At 29.7% G+C, this 22,769-nt stretch overlaps 2 protein-coding genes across 2 annotated transcripts in view; one reads left to right on the top strand and one right to left on the bottom strand.

Annotated features, from left to right (window-relative positions):
- The window catches only part of LOC117175074 (delta-1-pyrroline-5-carboxylate synthase), a 150,007-nt gene that overhangs the window by 78,457 nt on the left and 48,781 nt on the right, over window positions 1-22,769 (top strand). The gene's annotated exons all lie outside the window — the stretch shown is intronic.
- LOC117175075 lies at window positions 4,607-9,173 on the bottom strand. The gene is made up of 2 exons (XM_033364618.1): window positions 8,944-9,173; window positions 4,607-5,319 (listed from the first exon to the last, which is right to left on the bottom strand). The coding sequence occupies exons 1-2, from the start codon at window positions 8,993-8,995 to the stop codon at window positions 4,772-4,774; spliced, it is 600 nt and encodes a 199-aa protein (XP_033220509.1). The 5' UTR covers window positions 8,996-9,173; the 3' UTR covers window positions 4,607-4,771.

Here is a 22,769-nt window from a genome sequence, read left to right as displayed (position 1 = left end):
TTTGACGTTAAGGGTTGAAGTCCAAAAATCGTAGCGGTTATTTTCGAGGAGCCCAAAAATCAGAGACTCTATTTCAATTAAAAAATGCTACAAAAATTATTTGCAGACAAAGTTTTATTTACGTGGTAGAGAGGGGTTGATTTTTGACGTTAAGGGTTAAAGCCCAAAAATCGTAGCGTGTATTTTCGAGGAGCCCAAAAACCAGACACTTTATTCAAGCTCTAAAATGTAATAAAGGTTATTTTTTGTCAATTTCATATCTGCGTGTTTCAATGGGGTTAATTTTTTACTGTAAGGGTTGGAGCCCAAAAATCGAAGTGGGTATTTTCTGGGAGCAAAAAAAAGCCCAAAAATATCCCGTTAATAAATAACTGAAAATTTTCAATTTTTTGAAGGGGGTTGATTTTGGAAGTTAAGGGTTAGTTTGTGGAAAATTTTTTTGCGGATCTTAAGAGCCCAAAAAAAGCCCGAATTTCTGGTGTAATTGAATTTTTATTATTTAGTGATTTAAAGAAGTGGAGGTGCTGGGTTAATGTAAGCTGGCACCTCAACAAGAAAATTGATTTTTTGAAAAAAGTAAAGGAGCCCAAAAATTTTTATTGTAGCCCAAAAAAAGTCCAAAAATAGCCCAAAATTCTGAGCTATGAAAAATTCAAAAATTCGATTGTGGAGGTGCTAGCTTAATGTACCTGTTCCAGGTAGCCTGTCTAAATTTCCAAATTTCCGGACCCATGAATATTTCGTCAAATAAAATATCTTTCATTGAGGTCAAGGTCATTCTTAAAGTAACTTTTAACGAGGGATTTAATGCTGACCTTGTTTAAAGTTTGACCTTGACGATGACATCAAAGTTCTTTTCAAGGTCAAAAAAAATGGAAACCCCCCTTTTCACATCGGAAATCAATAGAGCGGGAAATTTCACGTTTAAATATGTTCTAAGGTCATAAGTTGAATTTGAACTTGAAGGTAACTCTAAGGTTATTAAAACCTAAACAAGATTCGAACACCTCTGAGAGCAGCCGCTTTAAAACACATTCCATATCAATGGAAGCTGTTTGTTTCAACAAGGCACATTTAGTAGCGATTTGAAACTTTTAATGACCTTAGAGTGACCTCCAAGTTCAAATTGAACCTATGACCGCAATACATACTTAAACATAAAATTTCCCGCTCTATCGATGTCCAATGTCAAAATAGGGTTTCCATTTCACAGAAAAAGTTGATTTAGAAATGACCGTTAAGGTCATCGTCAAGGTCAAATTAAAGGTCACCAGTAAATCCGCCTCGTTGAAACAAATAATTTCCATTCATATGAAATTGCATTTCTGCATGTATGGCTGTATGTTTGCCTTTATGTCCATATGTATGTCTGTCTGTTTCCTGTGAGCACGATAACTTTCGAAAGACTGATCAGATTCAATTAAGCTTTAGCATACGTTTCTAAGTCATAAAAAGAAAGAACAAATTTTTTTACCAGCGATTTTTCACCAACGGTTCTGGGATATATTCATTGCAATTTTTCTAATGAACACTTGAGGTATTCTCATTTTGAGAAAAAAATATCTCATTTCGAGACCATAATAAATGAGCAGCAAAAAATAAGCCCAATTTTTGTCTGTGCAATCAGCCACAGAAATAGAAATTCGTTTGCAACTGCATAGACAATAATATTAATGGAAAAATCTGCAAATAAGTCCATACTTGCTCACGCATATCCAAACTGGAGGAAAGAAAAAGAAAATAATTTATGAAGTGTGTTTTTTATTTACAAAAGCTTTACAAACTTTAATGCGAAATGTTATTCAACAACAACATTTTTGAAAAGAATTAATAAGTGAAACATAAAAGCATGCGCAGATCGATTCGTCAAAGAAAAAAAAAGTTAAAATGTGTTGAAGGTAAATGTTGGAATAGTTAAAAATTCAAAGAAAAAAACTAGGGTTTCTATTAGAAGCAATGTTTGGTTCCAAAGTAGCTGCAACAAAAAGGAACTTCTATTGCTGATAAGGAATCTAAAATGGTCAATGGTTTCTGCATGAACCCACCGTAAGGACTTAAGGGCATGCTATTCGTGACCACGTGACCGAACTAGTCCCCGGTTATGTGCATTTTTTTGGTGCTCACTGTGTCCACACGGATTGAGGTACCATGTTTAAAATTTGACAGATTAAATAAAAAGCACTGAAGAAGGTTTGTATGCATCAATATGTTTATAGTTTTAAAAAAAAATTTATTTATAAATCGATGAATTAGGATATTACCATTCGAGATATAGCACTTTGCAGATAATTTTGGGTTTGATGCATTTCGGATTTTTTGGTTCGCGTATATTGATACACGACACCAATTTTGGACTAAATCGTCTAAACTTTAAAAACATTAACGTAAGCAATAGAATTTGTACATTCGTTGCAAATCAACAATAAGTACCTGCACACACGTAACCTATCATTATTTTTGGAGCATTTTTAGCGATTTCTAGCAGATAAAAAAAGAAACTTCGAACGTCGATAAAGTCGAGGTCACGTGACTAAGATCTTTCATGAAATTTTTGTGTAGAATAATTTTCATTTTTTTGGTCCTAAAAATAAGAGATAAATTTCAAATTGGAAACATAGCAGCACCAGAAATTTGATCAAATTTACTCTTCGGAGTTTTCCAACCAACTTCCATAATTCTTGACGTCTTATTTTTGACATTGAATCAATCAGCTGATAACTATTATTGAGACTGAACCAACCGGCGGGGCTCAGCGTCGAACTCGCCGTGTCTTTCGCCCCCAGGCGAAATTTTATTATTATTGGTTTGGTATAATTTAGAATTGTTTCACACCAATACAAAAAATCCACAAGAATATATAACCATTAGAAAATTTCAATTAGTTTCTTAAGATGAACATTTCTCAAGATGGGACTTGGACGGATTTTCAAGTATTACATTCTAAGATGTTCCTAGATTTTTGTAAATCGAGGTATCTACTTTACCGACGTTAAATCTTTATTTCCTATTCCTATAGTATTTTACTAGAAAACTTTCTTCGTAGTCATAAACATTTTGATATATACAAACGTTCCTTAATCATTTCGGTATAACTTCCTAAATCCTAAAAATGATATCTCAATCCATGTAGACGTAGTGAGGACCAAAAGAAATTAAAATCATTTCATTCTCCAAACAAAAATTTTATGAATGAACTGAGTCACGTGATCTCGACTTTATCGACGTTCAAAGTTTCTTTTTCTCTCCGCTAGAAATCACTAAAAATGCTCCAAAAATAATGATAGTTTACATGTATCCAGATACTTACTTGTTGATTTGCAACGAATGTGCAAATTCCATTACTTACATTAATTTTTTTAAAGGTTTAGACGAGTTAGTCCAAAATTCGTGTCAGTGCTCAAATTACGCGAACCAAAAAATCGGAAATGCATCAAACCAAAAATTATCTGCAAAGTGCTATAACTCGAATGGTAATATTCTATTTCATCGATTTATAAATAAACTTTCTTTAAAACTATAAACATATTGATGCATAAAAACGTTCTTTAGTGCTTTTTATTTAATCTGTCAAATTTTAAACACGATATCTCAATCCGTGGGGACACTGTGAACACCAAAAAATGCTCATATTCGGGGACTAGTTTGGTGACGTGGTCACGAAGAGCATGCCCTTAAAAGGTTCCAATAGATCCTTTTTTTCACTGTTGTGCCTTGAAACACTTCGAACATTTTACAAGTTAACACTGCACAATTTATTTTGTAATTTGGATTAAATGAAATTGCACTGGGAAAGTTGTAATGAAGAAAATAAAATCATATGCATTAGTCATTCTTGAAATATAGTCCACATGAAATACGACAGTTTTTGAAGTTATGTTGAATGTTCGACGTTTTCAGCTGTGCATGTACTAAAAAAGCGCGGTACTATTTAAAATGATATAATATACACTTGCAATATTACGTTAACATTACCTATTTTAAGAAGTTAGGTATTTCTGTCATTCAATTTAATTTGGGTTTAAAAAGAATAAAAAACGTTTGTTAATATTTATCTGTATGATTATTCATCGTATTTGTTCATTTCAAATAGGCTTCCGCTGTTAGGCACATGCGCTCTTGAAAACGTAAGTAGCCATCTGTCGGAGATCAACGAACTAAAATGGAACCCTCAAAAAGAGTTCTATTGGAGTCTCAGTTCTGAATGATACCAACGTGCCACGAGATGGCGCAGAACAAATCAGTTCGATTTTTTACGTTACCGCGTCTTTAGGAACACGTGTTGTCGAATTTTTGCTTAGACGCGTAGGCGGACGGCTCTTGGTAATAATTTAAATCATTAAAATGTGTGATAAAAGAAGTGTGTGACATCTTTCTATCCTAGGGATTTGCAGAAAGCATAGCAGCTTTCTACCTTGTGAAAATATACTTTTATACTGCACGACCTAACCTCACTTTTATGTAAATTTTTGTTTCTTCTGCGCACAATTTTGTCACAGTTTATTTACCTTACATTTTGTAAATAATTGTAAATTATGAGAGAATAAAGTTAATTTACACACAAAAAATATTAAAATAAAACTTTTTCCTCAGGTGTAAAATCAAACAAATGTTTCTTTGATCGTATATCAATACTAGAATGTCTTTGATTTAAAGAAAGTTTCCTTCATTCCACAACACTTTTTTCGAGGTGCACTGTGTCAAGCTCGTGTGAGCAAATTTGTGTAGAACTTCGAAACGGTAACAAAAAATCCAAATCAAACTTTGGTCTTTCTCATAAATCTAAGAACAAAGGATCATGAAGACTAGAACCTGGACCACATGGAACATTAGTCTTCCGTTTTTTATATGGTAGTGCGTGGACTGGAGTAGCTGGTTCCATCTCTCCAACAAAAAGAACCCCCAGATGATTAAAGAAATCGAAGCGTACGACTCCTCCAAGCAGGGAGGTTTCTTGAGTGTAACGCGAAAGTATTACATGCAAAGCCTCATCATTTCCTTTTTTCACAGCACACCGGTATGTTGTTGTTTGACAATTATCACGTGCGTCATGCCCATAGTACTCATATCCTTCGATTTTCCGGAGACAAGCAAAGAACTTTTTGCCACTACTGAACACAACAATAGCGTGCCCAAATGTATCATTAGTTAAATTAGGATGCTCAGTTGTGAAAGAATATAAATTTCCTTCAACAGCATCGTCAACTGCTTCAACGCCACCTATCAATTTTTGTATAACAAGGCGGAAATTTTCAGGAACAGAAGCATGACTCTTTCTTCTTGTATGACTATTTTCTACTTGCGTATGCATTGCACCGACCACTGTAAAAATATTTATAAAATTTATTGTACACTGGGAAAATAGCTAAGTACATTTAGTAGATGAGCACTTGGACAAGGGGATTTCTCGTTGTATATTCCGTTAGGGACTCTTACAGAAACGTGGAATAATGCAGAAAGCCGATTTTTTTATCATGAAAGTTAAGTGGAGAAGTTAAACATATAATCAGCACCCTGGCCTACAATTAATTAAAGTTTCCCAGTGCTCCTATTTTCTTTTTCGTTTTTACTTTCCTTAACCAACATCAACTTTATAATTCTCAAAATCCTAAGGGATCGTACTTAATTTGCTTAATAGCTCAAAGGGGTTTGCGGGAGGTGGGGGGGGGGGGGGGGGGGGGGTATTTTAATACGATTTATTATGGAAGGGTGGGTTCATTATTCATTTACGAATTTTTTGGTCATTTGTAAATAAAACGCCAAAGAAACCTGGTCAGTGAAAAACAAACCTAGACGACAATTTAAATAAAAGATTGCGAAATTTTACCAATTTTGAACAATTTCACTGGTCTGGATGAAATCGGGAATTTATAAAAAGAGAATCTTCTAAAAGTCAGGGAAATTCTATAACTTGAGGAAACTGTCAAGCAGAATACATTTGAAAATTTTTTATTTCAATTTGAAATTGTTTTATTCTGTTTATAAAAGACTCTAGATTTAAAACGTTACAAATTTAAAATTCTGGTCTGTGAATATTTATGGCCAAGGAAAATGAACAGTTTTTGAAGAAAAAATCAGGGCATTTTCGAATAAAATTATGTAGTAACCCTTATATAATATTCTTCTTAGTAATTTATTATGCTTGTGCTTATTCCTTTTTCAGTGGCTGTTCCTGAAGATTCTCTTTTTAGTTATAAATTTTTTACTATGTTTAAAGTCTTAACGATTTTGTTAAAATTTCCTACTTCGATGTTGAAAGGTCAACTGAACACTTTTTTTTGGATGAAAATTCAACCTTTTTACGAAAATTTGTTTTTAAAATTAGAGAATTTATCTATTTTAGTAGCAATTACCTCTTTCTTGGATAAAAATGCATCACTTTCATTGAAAACTTAACAATTTTGGTAAAAATTCACCCTTTTCGGTTGAAAATTTAAAGATTTTGTTAAAAAGTTATCCTTTCTCGTTCAAAATTCAACTCTTTTGTTGAAAATTTAATTATTTCATAAAAAATTTACTTGTTTAAAATTCATATTTCGGTATTTTTAAGTCAACTGAAATCTTTTTTGTTTGAAAATTCAAATATTTTTGTTGTTGAAAATTTGTATCTTTCTTTCAAAAAATGTATATGTTTTAGTAGAAGATGTTTCTTTCTTAGATAAAAATGCAACTTTTTATTTGAAAACTTAACAATTTTGTTCAAAAGTCATCCTTTTTGGTTCAAAATTTAAGTGTTTTATTGAAAATTCAACTATTCCGTAGAATTCGTGGTAAATTTCCTTCTTTCAACATCATATTTTGGTGTACAAACAGTCAACTGAAATCTTTTTTGTTTGAAAATTCAGCTATTTCTTTTTGAAAACTTGTCTTTTTAATCAAATTTAAAAATTCGACTGTTTTTTAGCAAGTTTACTTTTTGTTTAAAATTAATATTATGGTATTAATGTCAACTGGAATTTTTTTTATCTAAAAACTGAACTACTTTTTATTTAAATTTGTTTATTCAATTTAAAAAATGTATGTATGTGAGTAGGCATTGTATCTTTCTTTTTGTTAAAAAGTCATCTTTATTGGTTGAAAATGTAACTGCTATTTTTAATTCATCTACTTCGTAGAGAATTTACTTGTTTAAGATTTATTTTTGGATGAAAATTCCAAATTTGTTTCAAACTTTTTTCTGGCTAAAAATGAAATTGTTTTGTTAAAAAGTAATCTTCTTTGCTTGAGGATTATACAACTTTGTTTAAAGATGTTTGTTGAACTACTTTGGATAAGGAATAATTTTTTGTTTGAAGATTCATATTTTTAGTTGACAGTTCATCTCTTTAGTTAAAAGTTTAACTATTTTTATGAAAACTGGTCTTTTTAATGGAAAATTCAACTGCGTGAATCAAGGCTGACCTACTTTGTTCAAGTTTTTTTTCAATGAATGTTCATCTCTTTGTTTGAAAATTTAACTATTTTATTCAAAATTAATTTTTTGCTGAAATTCATATTGCCTGGTTGAAAATTTAATTTTCATCCAGAAAATTCTTCATTGGCCTTGAAGGTTCCATAATTTAGGTGAAGTTTTTTCTTTTACGACTGAGAAATCTTTATTTGTTAAAAAATCGTGTTTTTCGTTTTAAAATTCATTTTTTTAAATGTAATGTCTTCTGTTTTCGTTGAAATGTGAACTATTAAATTTTTTCTTGAGTACTTATATTTTTAGGTTGGAAACTCAATTATCTTGTTGGAAATTAAATGATAAATTATTTTGTGTAAGATGAGTATTAATAATATGAGTTACGAAATTTAAGTTCAGTTCCCATCTTTTTTCACCAATTCGTTGAACTCTTGGAATTCCTTTAATTCATAAAATCACTAGATTTGAGGATTTCCTTCAATCCTTGAAATTCATGGAATTTCCGGAATGAACGGAATTCGTAGAATTCTTCTGAACCCTCTAGTTCTCTGGATTTCCCGCATTTCAAGATTTTAATTTTGTTTTGAATTTAGAAGACTTTAGAACATTTTAAGAAAGTTAAGAAAACAAAATAATAATAAATTTTATATTGAATATAATTATATAAAAGTCAAAATTATGTTCAACATTAATTTAATGTGTAATTGTAATTTTTCATTCCTATGTGTCACAAGATTTGAATCCGGCAGGGTGTCACTAAAAGCAAATTTGTATTAAAGAAATTATTTGAATACAAATTATCAATAATAAATTTTATATGGCAAAATAATTATATAGAAGTCAAATTTAAAGGTATTTTTAATTTAACATGTAATTCTTATATCTTTTTCCCCATATGTTATAAAATTTCAATCTAGAAATGCGGCACTGAATTAAAATTTTGAATAAAAACCATTGTCAAATAAATATTTTTAACTATAAATCTGATATTAAACATAACTATATGAATGGAGAAATTTAAGATTAATATTTAGTTCATGTGTAATAATAATTTTTTTATTCCCATATGTTACAAGATTTGAATGCCGCAATGCAAATTTTATTTTAAAGAAATTTAGAATACACACTTTCAATTATAATTTTTATATTGAACAAAATTGGTTACAAGTCAAATTTAAGTTTATATTAATATAATGTGTGATTGTCATTTTTTTGTTAACATATGTTACAAGATTTTAATCTGGCAACGTGGCTCTAAATGAAAACTTTGATCTAAAAATTCATTAGAGACCAATTTCAATTACAAATTTTATGCCGAACAGAATTGGATAGAATTTTAAAAAATTATGTTAATTTAATGCGTATTCATCATTTTTTTGTTCCCATATGTTACCAGATTTAGGTCTGGTAACGTGCTACTGGATGAAAAGTTTGAATCAAAAAAATTTTTGAATCCAAAGTTTGCTAATAATTTCAACATTTTATTTTGAAATTCTGTACGTAATATTTTTTATTAATACTATTATTTGAAGTATACTTACGGGTGAAATTCAGTAAAGTCACGCTGAGCAAAAATAGAATTGCGATCTCCATTTTTTGTGTGGATTTGAGTAGACAACGATAAAGTATTCAAGGATAATTTTTAAAGAACTGCGTGAAGAGCGTCTGGTCTTATAGACTCTTAACAACTGAGTGGTGTCTCAATGATTTTTAATCTTATAATGTCTCATGTCAGCTAGATTTATCACTCACGGAACCTTCATACGTGTATAATGAAAGCATTTTCTTTTTCTTATTTGCTCAATTGTCGAGGTAATAATAGTATATTATGAAGCAAGCGGGAGAAATTCAAATTTTCACGTCGAGTGTGATGTGTGCAGTACGAGTTGCATTCGAGCGTGCACGCGAGTCGTATGGAAGTAAAAGTATAATCCATAAGCCAGTGCGCATGCGCGTATCTATAGACAGGTGCGCATGCGCGAACCGAAAACAAGTACTATAGAGAGCACACGCAATCAGCCCACAGTGGGATGAAATAAAAGAACGATTTTCAAAATAATTTGTAGCTGGCAACTCTAAACCGATTTTGTTTTGTTTCTTAAGAAAATTTCAACATTGAACTTTGAAGAGATTTCCGTGGGCTAATTTTTTGTTTGTTTAAACTTTTGTTTTAATGCAAAGAGTGAAGAAAAAGTCCATTTTTCCGGTTTTTTTTGCTTATCTTGGTGAAAAAATGTTTTCTATGACCAGCATTGTCAGACTTTTATGCACGGAGGTAGATGAAAGACAAAAAAACCATTTTAACTTAATTGTTCTAAAGAAATTAATTAAACAAATAGTCTACACTATGGATTCTTCGTTTGAAAAGTAAATTATTGCATTAAAATTATTTGCTTTCAACGAAAAAATAATAAATACTCTATCATAACAATTTGTCATCTAAAATTCTTTATTAAATTTATAAACAGATTATATAAATAAATGCCTAGTGTGGACATTTAAAGACAGGAATTGTTCTTTCTCTTAATTTTCCTCAAATTATATTATATTGATGTTCAATGATTGAAAATTATCATCCGATATTTTTTATTTATTTTATAAATTAATTATATAAATAAATGCCCTGTGTGGATTTTTTCGGTACATGTGGACACTTATTTATAATACTCGTATCTTTTATTTAGAAATTTCATTTTTTATTCATGGAGATTTTCTTTCCCTAGTGAGCTTCATTTTTAAAAATAATAAAATCGACATTTTTTCTCCGCGGTTTTATAAGTTTGTTCAATATTCATGTTACACAAATTCTTTTAAAATATTTATGTCGGCAATAAAATGGGCCGTCACTCATTCAAGACAGGTTTGTCAATAAAAGTTGAATGGGTATTTATTTGGCTGGAAAATGTTAATTTAAATTTCTTGGAAAAAGTTGTTCATTGCAAGTGTGTTTGCGAGTAAGGACGACTTCCTTCAGTCATAAAACTTCGAATTGAAATCTTGTGATTTATTTAAGCTAGCAAGATAAAATTTAACCCAGCGTAAATTCTGTGGAAAACTCAATTTGTAAAAAATGAGTGGCTTGTTAAACATTAATTTACCAAACATTGCCTCACAGTCTTTGGTAATTTACAATTGTAGAAATTCTTCATTTATAGGCTGTTGAATATCAAAGTCTTTGAATTTGGATTTATTCAATTATTCAAGCTTTTTTTTATTTAAAATTGTTAAATTTCAAAATATTATTCAAAGAGTTAAGGAAATTTCGGTTTAAAATTAATGATTTAACTAATCAGTGCTTTTAATTATTTCTTAAACTATAAAATATAATTATTTTCAGGCGACACAATTTTGAAAGATTCAAAAATTAAACCAATTCACTTTAAATGTTTCGATATAAGCTTTTAACTCAAAATTGCTTAATTTTGAACGAGTTTAGTTTGAAATAATTTAATGCTGAAAGTTTCAAGCAGAAATTTACATAAAGCTTTGATTAAAGATTATTCTGTTTCGTACTTTAGCAGCTTATAATTATTTAACTTTATCAAGAACTTTGATTTAAAATACTAGTTATTCGTACTACTGAAATTATAAATAATACTATTTCCAAAGCTTTCATTCCATACTTTTGAAGTTATTTAATTTTAAAGATTTTTAAAAAAAAAATTTCAATTTATAAGATTTACAATTGAAGATTCATTAATTCGAAATGTTTATACATAAGTTAAAATTACATCATTTTTAATGCCTTTTTGTGGAAATGTAGTTTAATTTCGAATATAAAAATTGAAAATTCTTCATTTGAGAACAGTAAAAATGACATAACATAATTTTTTTCAGATTAAACAAACTTATTTGCTTCAATTAACCAAATATTTGTTAGCTCAACACAAGATTTTTTAGACTTGGCAAAAATATTGTAAATTGTGAAAAATGGTTTTGCTGAACGAGTTACATATTTGTAATCATAACAAAATTGTTTATGTTCCAGTAAATTAAATTTAGGTAGATTAACAAAATAGCTTTGTTGGAGCAATAGATTTTCATCAAATAGCAATTATTTGGTTAAGGCAATAATACATTTTGCAAATAAAATACAAAATATTTTCTGTATGAGAAAAAACTAGAAAGACATTTAATGTATTGATTCAATAAAATGTGTTTCATTTGTAGAAAATTCGTTTTTCAATCTTCTAAATTCCTGGTAATAGATAAGTAAGGCGTGTTCTAAACCAAGATTCCTACTTTACCGACATTCGAGCCATTCTATAGCAGAAGTGGTTCGTACCCATCCTAAGTTTCTAGAATATTCTGGGAGAAGTCGCAATCTTCAGCTGGAATGAGCTCGATGTTGATAAAGTAGGAATCTTGGTATAAATCGGCCTTACTTATCTACCGTTGTTTAAAAACATAAAGTAATAAATAAATTTAAAAAAAAACATAAAGATTTGATCAAGATTTAAGTCAATTGTATTATCTCTTTTTATTACATTTTATTAACGTTTAGTATGATTACAATTACTCCTCAAAATACTTATTTTATTCAAGATCAGGGTTACCTTTTCGAAAAGTCTAGTAAATTTTGTAACCAAATCTAAAGCTTATTATAGTATATAGCACCATTTCCAAAAATAGTATTAAACATGTTTCAATAGCTTTAAATAAAATAAAAGTTTCTCCGATTCAAAGAATCAATTTTTTTGCAGAATTTTTATTGTTTACAGTTTAAAATGACATGTTAAACGTTTTTTTTTTTGTACATGAGTTTCAATTTGTAGATTTACAATAGCAAATTATTCAGATTTAATGTTGAAGACACTTCAATAATTAATCTATATAATAGAAAATGATGCAATCTTCCATACTTATTCATAATTTGTATTAAGAGTTTTCAATTTTAAATCTGAGAATTCTTCAATTTTTAGGGTTTTCAATTTAAAATATTTAATACTAATTATGCAGAATTAAAACAAATGCAATTTTTCATGTTTTTTGTGCATAATTTATATTTGAAAATGAAAAATTGAAATTTTTTAAATTTTGAATATTAGAAATCAAAACTTTTTCTATTGTGAAGATTTAAAACTGAAATTTGTTCAATTCAAAGTTCTTGAATATTCAAACAAATAAAGTATTATAAATTATTCAATTTTTAAGATTTATGTTTCAAAGGTATGTAATTTTAAAGATTTTTTTTGCAATAATTCAACATTGAAGATATAATATTGAAAATTTTTTTAATCTAACAATTTGGAAATTAGAATTCTTCAATTTTTAAGTTTTTTAATTAAAGATTCATTAAATCGGAATGTTTATACTTATTTTAAAATAGCACCATTTAAAAAACTTGTTATGGAAAATTTTAAGTATGAAAATTGAAAATTCGACATTTGAGAACAGTAGAAACGACATTATTGATTTATTTTTCAGAAATTTTCATAGTTACTGACATATGTAACATATTTTGTTTTTGAATTTTATAAAACCTTTCTCCGAAGTTAGTAATTTCTTTTTTAAATTTTGGAGGTTTCGTCAGGTAGCTTTAGGTCTAAACATGTATTTTCGTAGTTTTTAATTTTTAAAAAGCACTAATTTGCGGCTACAAAATTCTTTCTGTCCTAGAAAATATTTGTTATTTATTAAGGAATAAGCCATAAATTTTATTTAAAAAAGACATATAAATTTGCCTAGAATACGAAAATTCAGAATTTTTGTACTACTAATGGTATAAAATAGTCAGTAAGTCAGAAATTCAAAATATTATATCGGGTCGCCGAAAAAAAATCTGTCTACCGGTATAAATATTTTCAATTTATTCATCTTAGATCATCAATTGTAAATAAATTATGAATCTTCGTATTATATTCCCGATAATACCTTCAGAAACTTTTGTTTTGTTTCATTAAATTTAAGGTTAAGCCTTCAACAAATAACAAATAAGGGGCAAAGCGAACAAATAATTTCAGAAACTCTAAACAATTTTTTTAAATAAAAGAATTTTTATGACATTATTTTCTTACCTAAATTTAAAAAGAAAAATGTTTATCTGTAGGTAAATATAATAATAAGTAGGGCGAAGCACGGAATATAGAGGTAATGAAAAGTAAAATTTTTAAACTGAACTTTACTCAAATTAATGTAATTAAAAAGTATATATCTGAAAGAGGCTTTGAAGGTAAACTAGGTCGTTCTAAATAATTAGGTTTCACGTTATGTATAGACATATATTACAGAGGGAGATGGCTTCCATAGTGCAATCAGTTATCACAAGCAACTGCAATTTTTAATCCAATTGATTCATAAACGTAATTTTTCTCTAACATTTTAAAGCTATATAAATTCTACTCATCGATTATATGAGCTGACAGAAATCTGGTGTCTGGAACAAAGCTTTTGCTACGGTTTAAAAATTTAAAGAAAAAATAATGAAAAAGAAAAGAAATAAAAAAAAGAAGAAAAAAAGAGAAGAAACCAAGAGGAGAGAGAGAAAGAAACAAAAAGAAATAAGTAAAAAAGAAAGGAAGACAATAAAAAACATTATTTTGTTAAAAAAAGTTTATAACTTAACATCAAACAATTATTTTAACAATATTTTTTGTAATTGAATTTTTTGTTACTGTTGCTTCTCCGAACATGTCACCGAATCAGACAGTGTTTAGAAAAGGAATGGGGGTAATGGATAATATATATGTTTTGAAATATTTAGGAAATAAGAGAATTAAAAGGGAAAAAGGGGCAATGATAGCCATGTTTGTGGTCTTAAAGGCGGCGTTTGACACATTAGGCCGAGGCAAAGTAGAAAAAGTTATGGTAAAAAAGGGGATAAGAGAGGGACCAATAAAGAGAGTATCAGAAATTTTTAGAGAGACAAGAAGCAGGGTAAAGGTAGGAGAGCAAGTAGGAGATAGTTTCTGGTTGGTGAGAGGTGTGAGAGAAGGGTGTCCTCTGAGCCCACTTTTATTTAATTTATTAATATCAGACTCGGAAGAAGAAATGAGGAGAAAGGGTTGGGGTGGAGTTAGGATAGGGAAGGAAAAGATGTATACACTGGCATACGCAGACGACATAGTGTTGATGGCAGAGGATGAAGAAGGGATCGCGGGATTATTTACAGGATTAGAGAAATACTTAGATGGGAAAAAGCTGAATGTAAATGTAGAAAAGACAAAGATAATAAAGTTTAGAAAAGGAGGGGGAAGGGAGAAAGAATGGACAGGAAGCTAGAAGGAATGAAGTCAGAAGAAGTAAAAGAGTATAAATATTTGGGATATATCTTGCAAACGAATGGAGATCATACAGCTCATATAAGAGAAAGGATAAAAAAGTAGCATGGGTAATGAAACAGATATGGGGAATAGAAAAAGGAAGGCTAAAAAAAATTTGGAGAAGGAAAATGTGGTTATTTGAGACGCTGGTATGGCCGATAGTAGGATATGGAGCAGAGATATGGGGATGGAAAGAAAGGAAAGATATTGAGAGTTTACAAGAAAGTTATATAAGGTGGGCACTAGGGGCAGACTGGAAGACGCCAAGATTTATGGTGAGAGAAGAAGCGCAAAGGGATAAGTTAAGTATTAGAGTGGGAAAGAGGGCATGGAAATTTAAGACGAAGCTGTGGGAGGGAAAGGGAGGGGAGTTGGCGAGAAAGTGTTTGATGGGGTAGAGAATAGGAGAGGGAGGGCGATTGTATTGAAGAGATGGGAAGAAGAAAGGAGGAAGTTCTTTAATGATAGAGAAATAGAAGACGGGACTGGAGTAAACTATGAAGATTTGGAAAGAAGGGAGAGAGAAAGACAATTAATAGAAAGATGGGGGATGATTGAGGAATCGAAATAAAATAAATGGTATAAGATGATAAAAAAAGATAGGAGTACCAAAGTATTTAGAAAAGGGATGGGGAGAGAGAAGGTGGACCAGAATAGCAAGTTTTAGATTGGGAAACGAGGTAAGGGAGGGCATATACTGGGAAGAAGAAGAGAACAGAAAGTGTAGAATATGTGAATGGGAGGAGGAAACATAGCAGCATGTATGGGAAGGATGTAGGAGAGGAATGAGAGATAAAGGAAGCCGGCAAGATAATCTGTTTAAGATTCGAGGGGAGGATGGATTAGGAGAAGAATGTATGAAGGAGTTGGAGGGTGCTAGAGGAGCGAATGAGAGAGAATGAAAGAATGCATGTGAAAAAAGGCAATGGAGGTACAAAAAAGTGAAAGATAAAGGGAACGGAAGTCGCTTAGATTAGAAGCATAAAGATTGTAAGTAATGTTAAGGTAAAATTTAAGTAGACTTAGATGCGTTTGTGTTCTCATGCTCTCTCTCTCGCTTGCACTCTCGCTTTCCTTAGCTCGCTCACTCGTTTGCTAATGGAAGTCATGTAAACCCTTAGGGGACACATTATGAATGAAGAAGAAGAATTATAAAAATTTTGGTTACAAAGTATACTTTACGCAAAAAAATTTTTCGGTAGTAAAAAACATTTTTTTATTTCTTGAATAATCTTTTGTTTTAAACAATTGAAAATTAATTAAACTTCTCTGCTTGTGAAAGAATTCTTTCATGTTCCAATAGGTTCGAACACGTTCGGATGCGCGCGGGTATCATATTCAGTACAATATGACACGAAATTTTAACTAAAATGATAAATGTCCATAAAAAAATAAATTTTTAATCAAGTGATTAAACTTTCTGCGGGGTATAGTTAATTTTTTAATGAAGAATATGAATTTTCTACCAAGAATATTAATAGACCCATTATCAAATACAAAAATAGAATTTTAAACGATTTTAAAAAATTGAAGTTTTTAATAAAGTAGATCAACTTCAAGCCAAGAAATAGGGGAACAATTTTGTAATAAATTATTTTGAATAAAATTATTGTGGGTATCATATTAAGTACAATATGAAACGAATTTTAAACTGAATTCATAAATGTTCATAAAAATGCATTTTCAATCCAGTGGTTCAACTTTCTACCAGGTATAATAATTGTTTCATCAAAAAGATGAATTTTCAACCAAATCAATTAATCTTTAACCAAAACTATTGTTTATTAATAGAGTGGTTAAGTATTTAATGAAGTAGTTGAATTTTCAATCAAAGCTTGTGAAATTCCAAAAAAAATCGAATAGTCAAATTATTCCATAAAAAGATGAATTTGTAATTGAACTGATGAAGCTTCCATGCAAAAACTGAATTTTTAATAAAACAGTTTAATCTTCAACAAAGTATGGTGGAATTTTCAACCAAGAAGATTAATTTTCTACAAAAAAAAGTCTTTTTTTCAAAATCGGTGATCGAGAGTTATAATTTAAATACCAACTACTAATTTTTTTAAATTAAAAATTCATCTTTTTTGGTTTACAATTCAATTACTAGGTTGAATAATTGAACCGATTTGTTAAAAAAACACTTTTTTGCAGAAAATTAATCTTCTTGGTTGAAATTTCAATATACTTTGTTGAAGATTAAACTATCGCGTCCCAATTATACTTTTGAACTACTGCAAAATACAAACTTTTTTTTTACCAAAATTTTCAGAAGAGATAGGAGAATCTATTGACATGTAAAATAATTCTTTTACAGACGGAGAAGTTCAATTAATTTTCAAATGTTTAAAAAAACGATTATTTAAACAATAAAAAATGTTTTTTACCATTAGTCAATTTTCAAGCGTAAAATATACATCGTAAAAAAAATTTCATAACTCAATGATTGAATTTCGATGAACCGTTCGCGAGCAATCCATTTTCAAAAAAAATAATCAAGAACTTTGATTGTTAATAACTTTAAAAAAAAAATTTCCAAACTATTTTAAGGGAGTTAATTCAATATAAAAACGAATCGAAAACTGTATAAATTGATTGAAAATAGAGCTATCGATTTAAAAGTGGCAAACTTAAGATATTTTGACCCTAAAGTTAAAATGTGTTGAAAGTACATTTTGAAACAATTAAAAATTGAACGTTATTCGGCGAAAGTTTCAACTGAGGTTTGTTGAATAAATCTGATGTCATCTACTGTAGCAAGATCGGGTAAAATTATTTGGGTAGAACATCGAATCGGTAAAAAAAAAATGTTTTTGATTATACATCTAAAAAGATAGGATCAGTATGAATGAAAGCGGCACCTGTTGGAACATTCCTTTTCCGTTTTTTAAATGATAGCGATTTGAATAAAGTAGCTTTTTCTGACTTTCCAACAAAAAGAACCCTCTGATGATTAACAAAATCAATGCGTATGCATCTGTCATACAGAATAGTTTCTTGAGTTTAACGCGAAAGTGCTAATTTCATACTTGCAGGAACGGAATTTCCCGTGTAGAAATTCAAATGGGGAACTAGTCTGGTTCCCGACCATTAGACCCCACTTAAAGTCGGGGGCTAGCCAGGTCATCTGACTAGCCCCCGACCAGTAGTGTCACGGTAGATTAGTCGGGGGCTAGCCAGGTGACCCGACTTACCCTAGTCGGGGCCTGATCGGGTACTAGTAGGAGTAATATGATAATACATCCGCCGCGTGTAATATTAACCAAACTTCCCGAAATTTGTGGAACAACCCCTAAAAGTTTGTCAAAATACTTATTATTTACGGAAATCTCCATCAACTTTTTTGAAATATTTAAAAGTGCTTAAATTTACCCAAGATTTAATGGAAAGCATATCCTACGCCTAAAAATACATAAATTTATGTAACTAAAATTCTACAAAATTTGTGGAATATTAATTTTAAAAAAAAATTCAGCTGGAAGGCAGCAATGGAAGAACTTCGCTCTGAAGGAACCGCCATGTTGATCACGGTGGTCTCTACTTTAGGTAATTATGCTTCGTTACGTGTGGACGGCTGTCTTAAACACGCGATGCGTCATTTCTGTTACGCGAGAGGCGGCACGTCGCGCCCCGTGCGGATTTTCTTTAAAGCTACTAGTCCAGAATCGCAAGACTCAAATGAAGGTGGTAGCAAAATCTGAACTGTACCGTGCCTAATAGTTTAATACTAGGATACTGCGCTTCACTGATTAATCAACAAGTTTTTCTTTTTCAAATTTCAACTACATGAAGGATTCCGTACAAAGTTATTCATAAATTTTCCTAGAAATTCGCAGTTTTCTAAAAAATACTACAAAAAAATAAGATTACGTCTTTTTGAAGATTTTTATATTTGCATTTATAAAAAGTTGATTTTCGTACAAAATTATTAACTTAATAATTATTTATTAAGTATATTTGAGATGAATTCAATATTAATAAATCTTTTCTCCAAAAACGGTATAAAATTATTGTTAAATATATTCTTAGTGTTTTAGAATTTAAAAAATCATTGGTGAACAAAAAGGCCCGACTAGCCCTTGACCAACCACCGACCAGACCCCGACTTAAATTTTGACAACAAAAAGCCCAACCGGTCCCCGATTAGTCCGCGACTGCGTACTTTGTCAAAATTTAAACCCCGTCTAGCCCCCGATTAGTGCCCGACTTGCAATAGGGCCAAATGGGGTTATTTACACACGGGTTCCTTTTCTTCGCAGAAAAGAGAGAAGAAAAAACTTTACATCGATTTCCAAAGAAAGACTCACTGCAACAAAAATTAACTTCACAGGATGAACTTTACACAAATATCGGTTAAACTTTCTTTTGCTTTTACATGACAAAAACATGTTTTTTTAAAGACGGGAATTTGGCTAAAAAAACTTTATCGCTCTAAAAAATGTCCTGCAACAAATTTTATTCTTAGTTTTTTCTGTGTTTTTATTGTACAGTGGTAGCTTGTTCTTTGAAAATTGTCACGTCCATTATGCTCAAAGTACTGATATCCGTAAATTTTCTGGAGACAAGAAAATAACTTTCTTCCACTCTTGAACACAACAATAACGTGGCCAAATGTATCATCAGTTAGAATAGGACACTCAGTTTTAAAAGCATGTAAAATTCTTTCAACAGCATCCTTAATTACTTTCTTGCCACCTACCATGTTTCGTATAACAACGCTGAAATCTTCAGGAGGAACTGTATTTATAATTTTTCTTGCAGGAATATTTCCTACTTGATTATTCATTGCACGGATCAATGTGGGAAAATATTTATGAAAGTTTTGTACACTGGGAAAATAACGATGCGTACATTAAAGAGATAAGTGCTTGAACAGGAAATTGCTGGTTGCATATTCCATTAAGGACACTTTTACCGAAACTTGTAATTATGCAGAAAGTCTTCCCTTTTCCTTTTCCGCTTTTACTTTACTTGCGCAACATCCCCAATATATGTCTTAAAACCCTGAGGGACCGTACTTACTTTACTTAATAGCTAAAGACTAATTACATAATTGTACAGAAATTTAATGTGAATTTAACTTTACACACTCAGAAATTTTTTGTTTAAAAAAACAAATTTTGGTTGAATCAAGCCTAGAATATGGTTTTTATATGGATAACAAATATTTGGTTGAGTCCAGACAATTTTTTGATAATGAGAATTTGGTTGATTATACGATCTATTTTGGTTAACCCAAATAAATATTTCAGCTGATCCAAATAGAACTGTCGGTTAATTTGAGCAAATATTTGTCTTCATCCAAGAAAATGATTTAGTTATTTCAAGAAAGTATTTTTTCTGGTCTAAGAAAAATTTTGTTTGATTCAACCAAAACTTTTAGTTCATCTAACTTTCATTCCATTTTAAATGATTCTAGGTTTAAAATGTTCCAAGTTTAAGCTTCTAGTCTTAAAATATGAACGGTTGTTGTTAATAATTTATTTTCCTTGTATTTATATAAACTTTTTTCATTTGGTTCATCCTGAAGATGATATTTTTAGTTATCAATTTTATTATTTGTTTAAAGTTTAAACAATCTTTTTATTAAGTGATCCTTTTTGGTTCGAAATTCAATTGTTTGGTTGAAAATTCGTCCTTTAGAGTTTCAAATTCAACATTTTCTTAAAAAATGTACTGCTTGTTTATAATTATTATTTTGGTGTTAAAAATTCAACTGAAATTTTTTTGGGTTGAAAATTCAACTGTTTTTTAAAATTTGTCTTTTTAAAATTCATATTTTAGTGTTAAAAGTCAAATCTTTTTTTATTAAAAATTCAACTATTTTTTCCTAAAAATTTGTGTTATTAATTAAAAATTGCATTTATTTAATTACAAGATGCATCTTTCTTAAAAACCAATGGAACTTTTTGGGTGAAAATTAAACTATTTCTGAGCAAATTTACATTTTGTTTGAAATTCATATTTTAGTGTTGAAAAGTCAAATTTTTTAAATTCAAAATTCGATTATTTTTTTTTTAATTTAAAAATTCATCTATTTTACTAGAAAGTGCATTTTTTAATGAAAAAGCATTGTTTTGTTGAAAATTCAACTGCTTTATTGAAAATTCAACTATTTTGTAAAAAATTTACTTGTTGTTTAAAATTCGAATTTTCGTGTTGAAAAATCAATTTGAATGTTGTTTGGATAAAAAATCAACTATTTTTTTATGTTTGTCATGTTAATTAAAAGATTCATCTATTTTTGTAAAAATTACGTCTTCCTTGAATAACAATGCAATTTTTGTGTGGAAAATCTAACAATTTTGTCAAAAAGTCATCCTTTTAGACTGGAAATTAAAATTTGCTGTTGGGAATTCTTCTTTTTGTGTTGAAAAGTCAAGTATCTTTTTAAAATATTTACTTTTCGTTTAAAATTCATTTCTTGATGTGGAAAAATGAAGCTGAAATCATTTTTGGATAAACATTAAAATTTTGTTTAGAAGATTTGTCTTTTTGATTAAAAAATTTATCATTTTCAGTATAATTTTCATCTTTCGTGAATAAAAATGCAACTGTTCGATTAATAATTTATCTTCTTTGCTTGATGATTTAATGATTTTGTTTGCAAACTTTTGTGGAACAACTATGTTCAGAAATAATTTTTTGCTGTGAATTCATATTTTTAATTGAAAAATCATCTATTTGGTTGAAAGTTCAACAGTTTTATTAAAAATTCATTCTCGACTGAAAATTAATATTGTCTAGATGAAGGTTTACTTTTGGTACAGAAAATTAATCTTGACCTCAGGGTTCTAAAATTTAGGTAATTTTTTGTTCTTTTATGACTAAAAAATTTTTATTTATTAAAAATTCATTTTTGTGCATATAAAATGCTTGGAGAGGGTCTATAATCCTTTGAGAAATTTAAGTATGGTACCTGGCCCATTTCTCAACAATTCCTGGATCTTTTGGAATTCCATTAATTAGATGTGAGAAATTTAATTAGATGTGAGAAAATCCTTCAATTAGTGAAATTTGAGAAAATCATGGAATTTTTGAATAAATGGAATCCGTGAAATTCATGAAAATCCCTGAATTCACCGAATTCTACGAATTAAAAAATTCCCTAAATTCTAAGGAATTCAGAGAAATTTAGAAGATTTTAAGAAAGTGAAGAAAATATAAAAGAATTTGAAAAAAAGTACAAACATTTAGAATAATTAAACAGAATTAAATTGAAGACAAAGAATTCAAAAAACCTAAATAAATACAAATTTTCTAACTGAACTAGGATATCTCGTTAATCATCATTTTAAATTAAGTTCTAGTTTTCACTAGAAGCAACTTTTTATTTAAAAAATTTTTCAAATTCAAATTTTTAATTATTCATTTTAATTGAAACACAAATAGATAGAAGTCAAATTTAATTTTGTTGTGCCAGCCCAAACATTTGCCTTTTTTGGATCCGGCTAGTTTTCACTAGAAGCAACTTTTTATTTAAAAAATTTTTCAAATTCAAATTTTTAATTATTCATTTTAATTGAAACACAAATAGATAGAAGTCAAATTTAATTTTGTTGTGCCAGCCCAAACATTTGCCTTTTTTGGATATTGTGTAACTCTCTAACGTCCAAGCAGGATTTGTATCGGACCAATATCTACAATAGCGGGTGTTAACTTCACCTTTTAAAGTGAAAGTAGCTTCATCTAAAAAGCTTTATTATAGAGAAAAGAGTATTTCCATTGATTCTGTTCATTGTTGCTTGACAAAATTCAATTCGACGATCAGGATCGTCTGCTTCTCCTCAGTCGCTACAGATTTTTGTCACCATTTCTCTAAAGTCTTTGATAGCCCCAGGATTCATAAAGCGCCGTCAAATTTCCCGCTCTATCTATTGCCGACGTAAAAAAGGGCGTTTCGATTTAAAAAGAAATTTGACCTTAAAAAACTCATCTTAAATGCGGAGATATTCAGCCGTCCCGGAACTTCTGTGACACCCTGTAGAATATTAACAATTAAGTGGTGTGGCAATAATTTTTAAACTCATAATTTCTCACATCAGCTAGATTTCTCAATGAAGGAACCTTCATACATGTTTAATGATAACATTTTGTTTTTCTGA

The sequence above is a fragment of the Belonocnema kinseyi genome, chromosome 6 (assembly GCF_010883055.1).
Source record: "Belonocnema kinseyi isolate 2016_QV_RU_SX_M_011 chromosome 6, B_treatae_v1, whole genome shotgun sequence".
Classification (NCBI taxonomy): domain Eukaryota; kingdom Metazoa; phylum Arthropoda; class Insecta; order Hymenoptera; family Cynipidae; genus Belonocnema; species Belonocnema kinseyi.
The sequence above is the reverse complement of the archived record's forward strand: the minus strand, read 5'-3'. Positions and strand labels throughout refer to the sequence as shown.

Coding starts and splice junctions, on each gene's coding strand:
- LOC117175075 (XM_033364618.1), bottom strand. CDS start 8,995: ATGGAGATCGCAATTCTATTTTTGCTCAGCGTGACTTTACTGAATTTC. Junction 5,320..8,943: donor GACTTTACTGAATTTCACCC/GTAAGTATACTT, acceptor ATATTTTTACAG/TGGTCGGTGCAATGCATACG.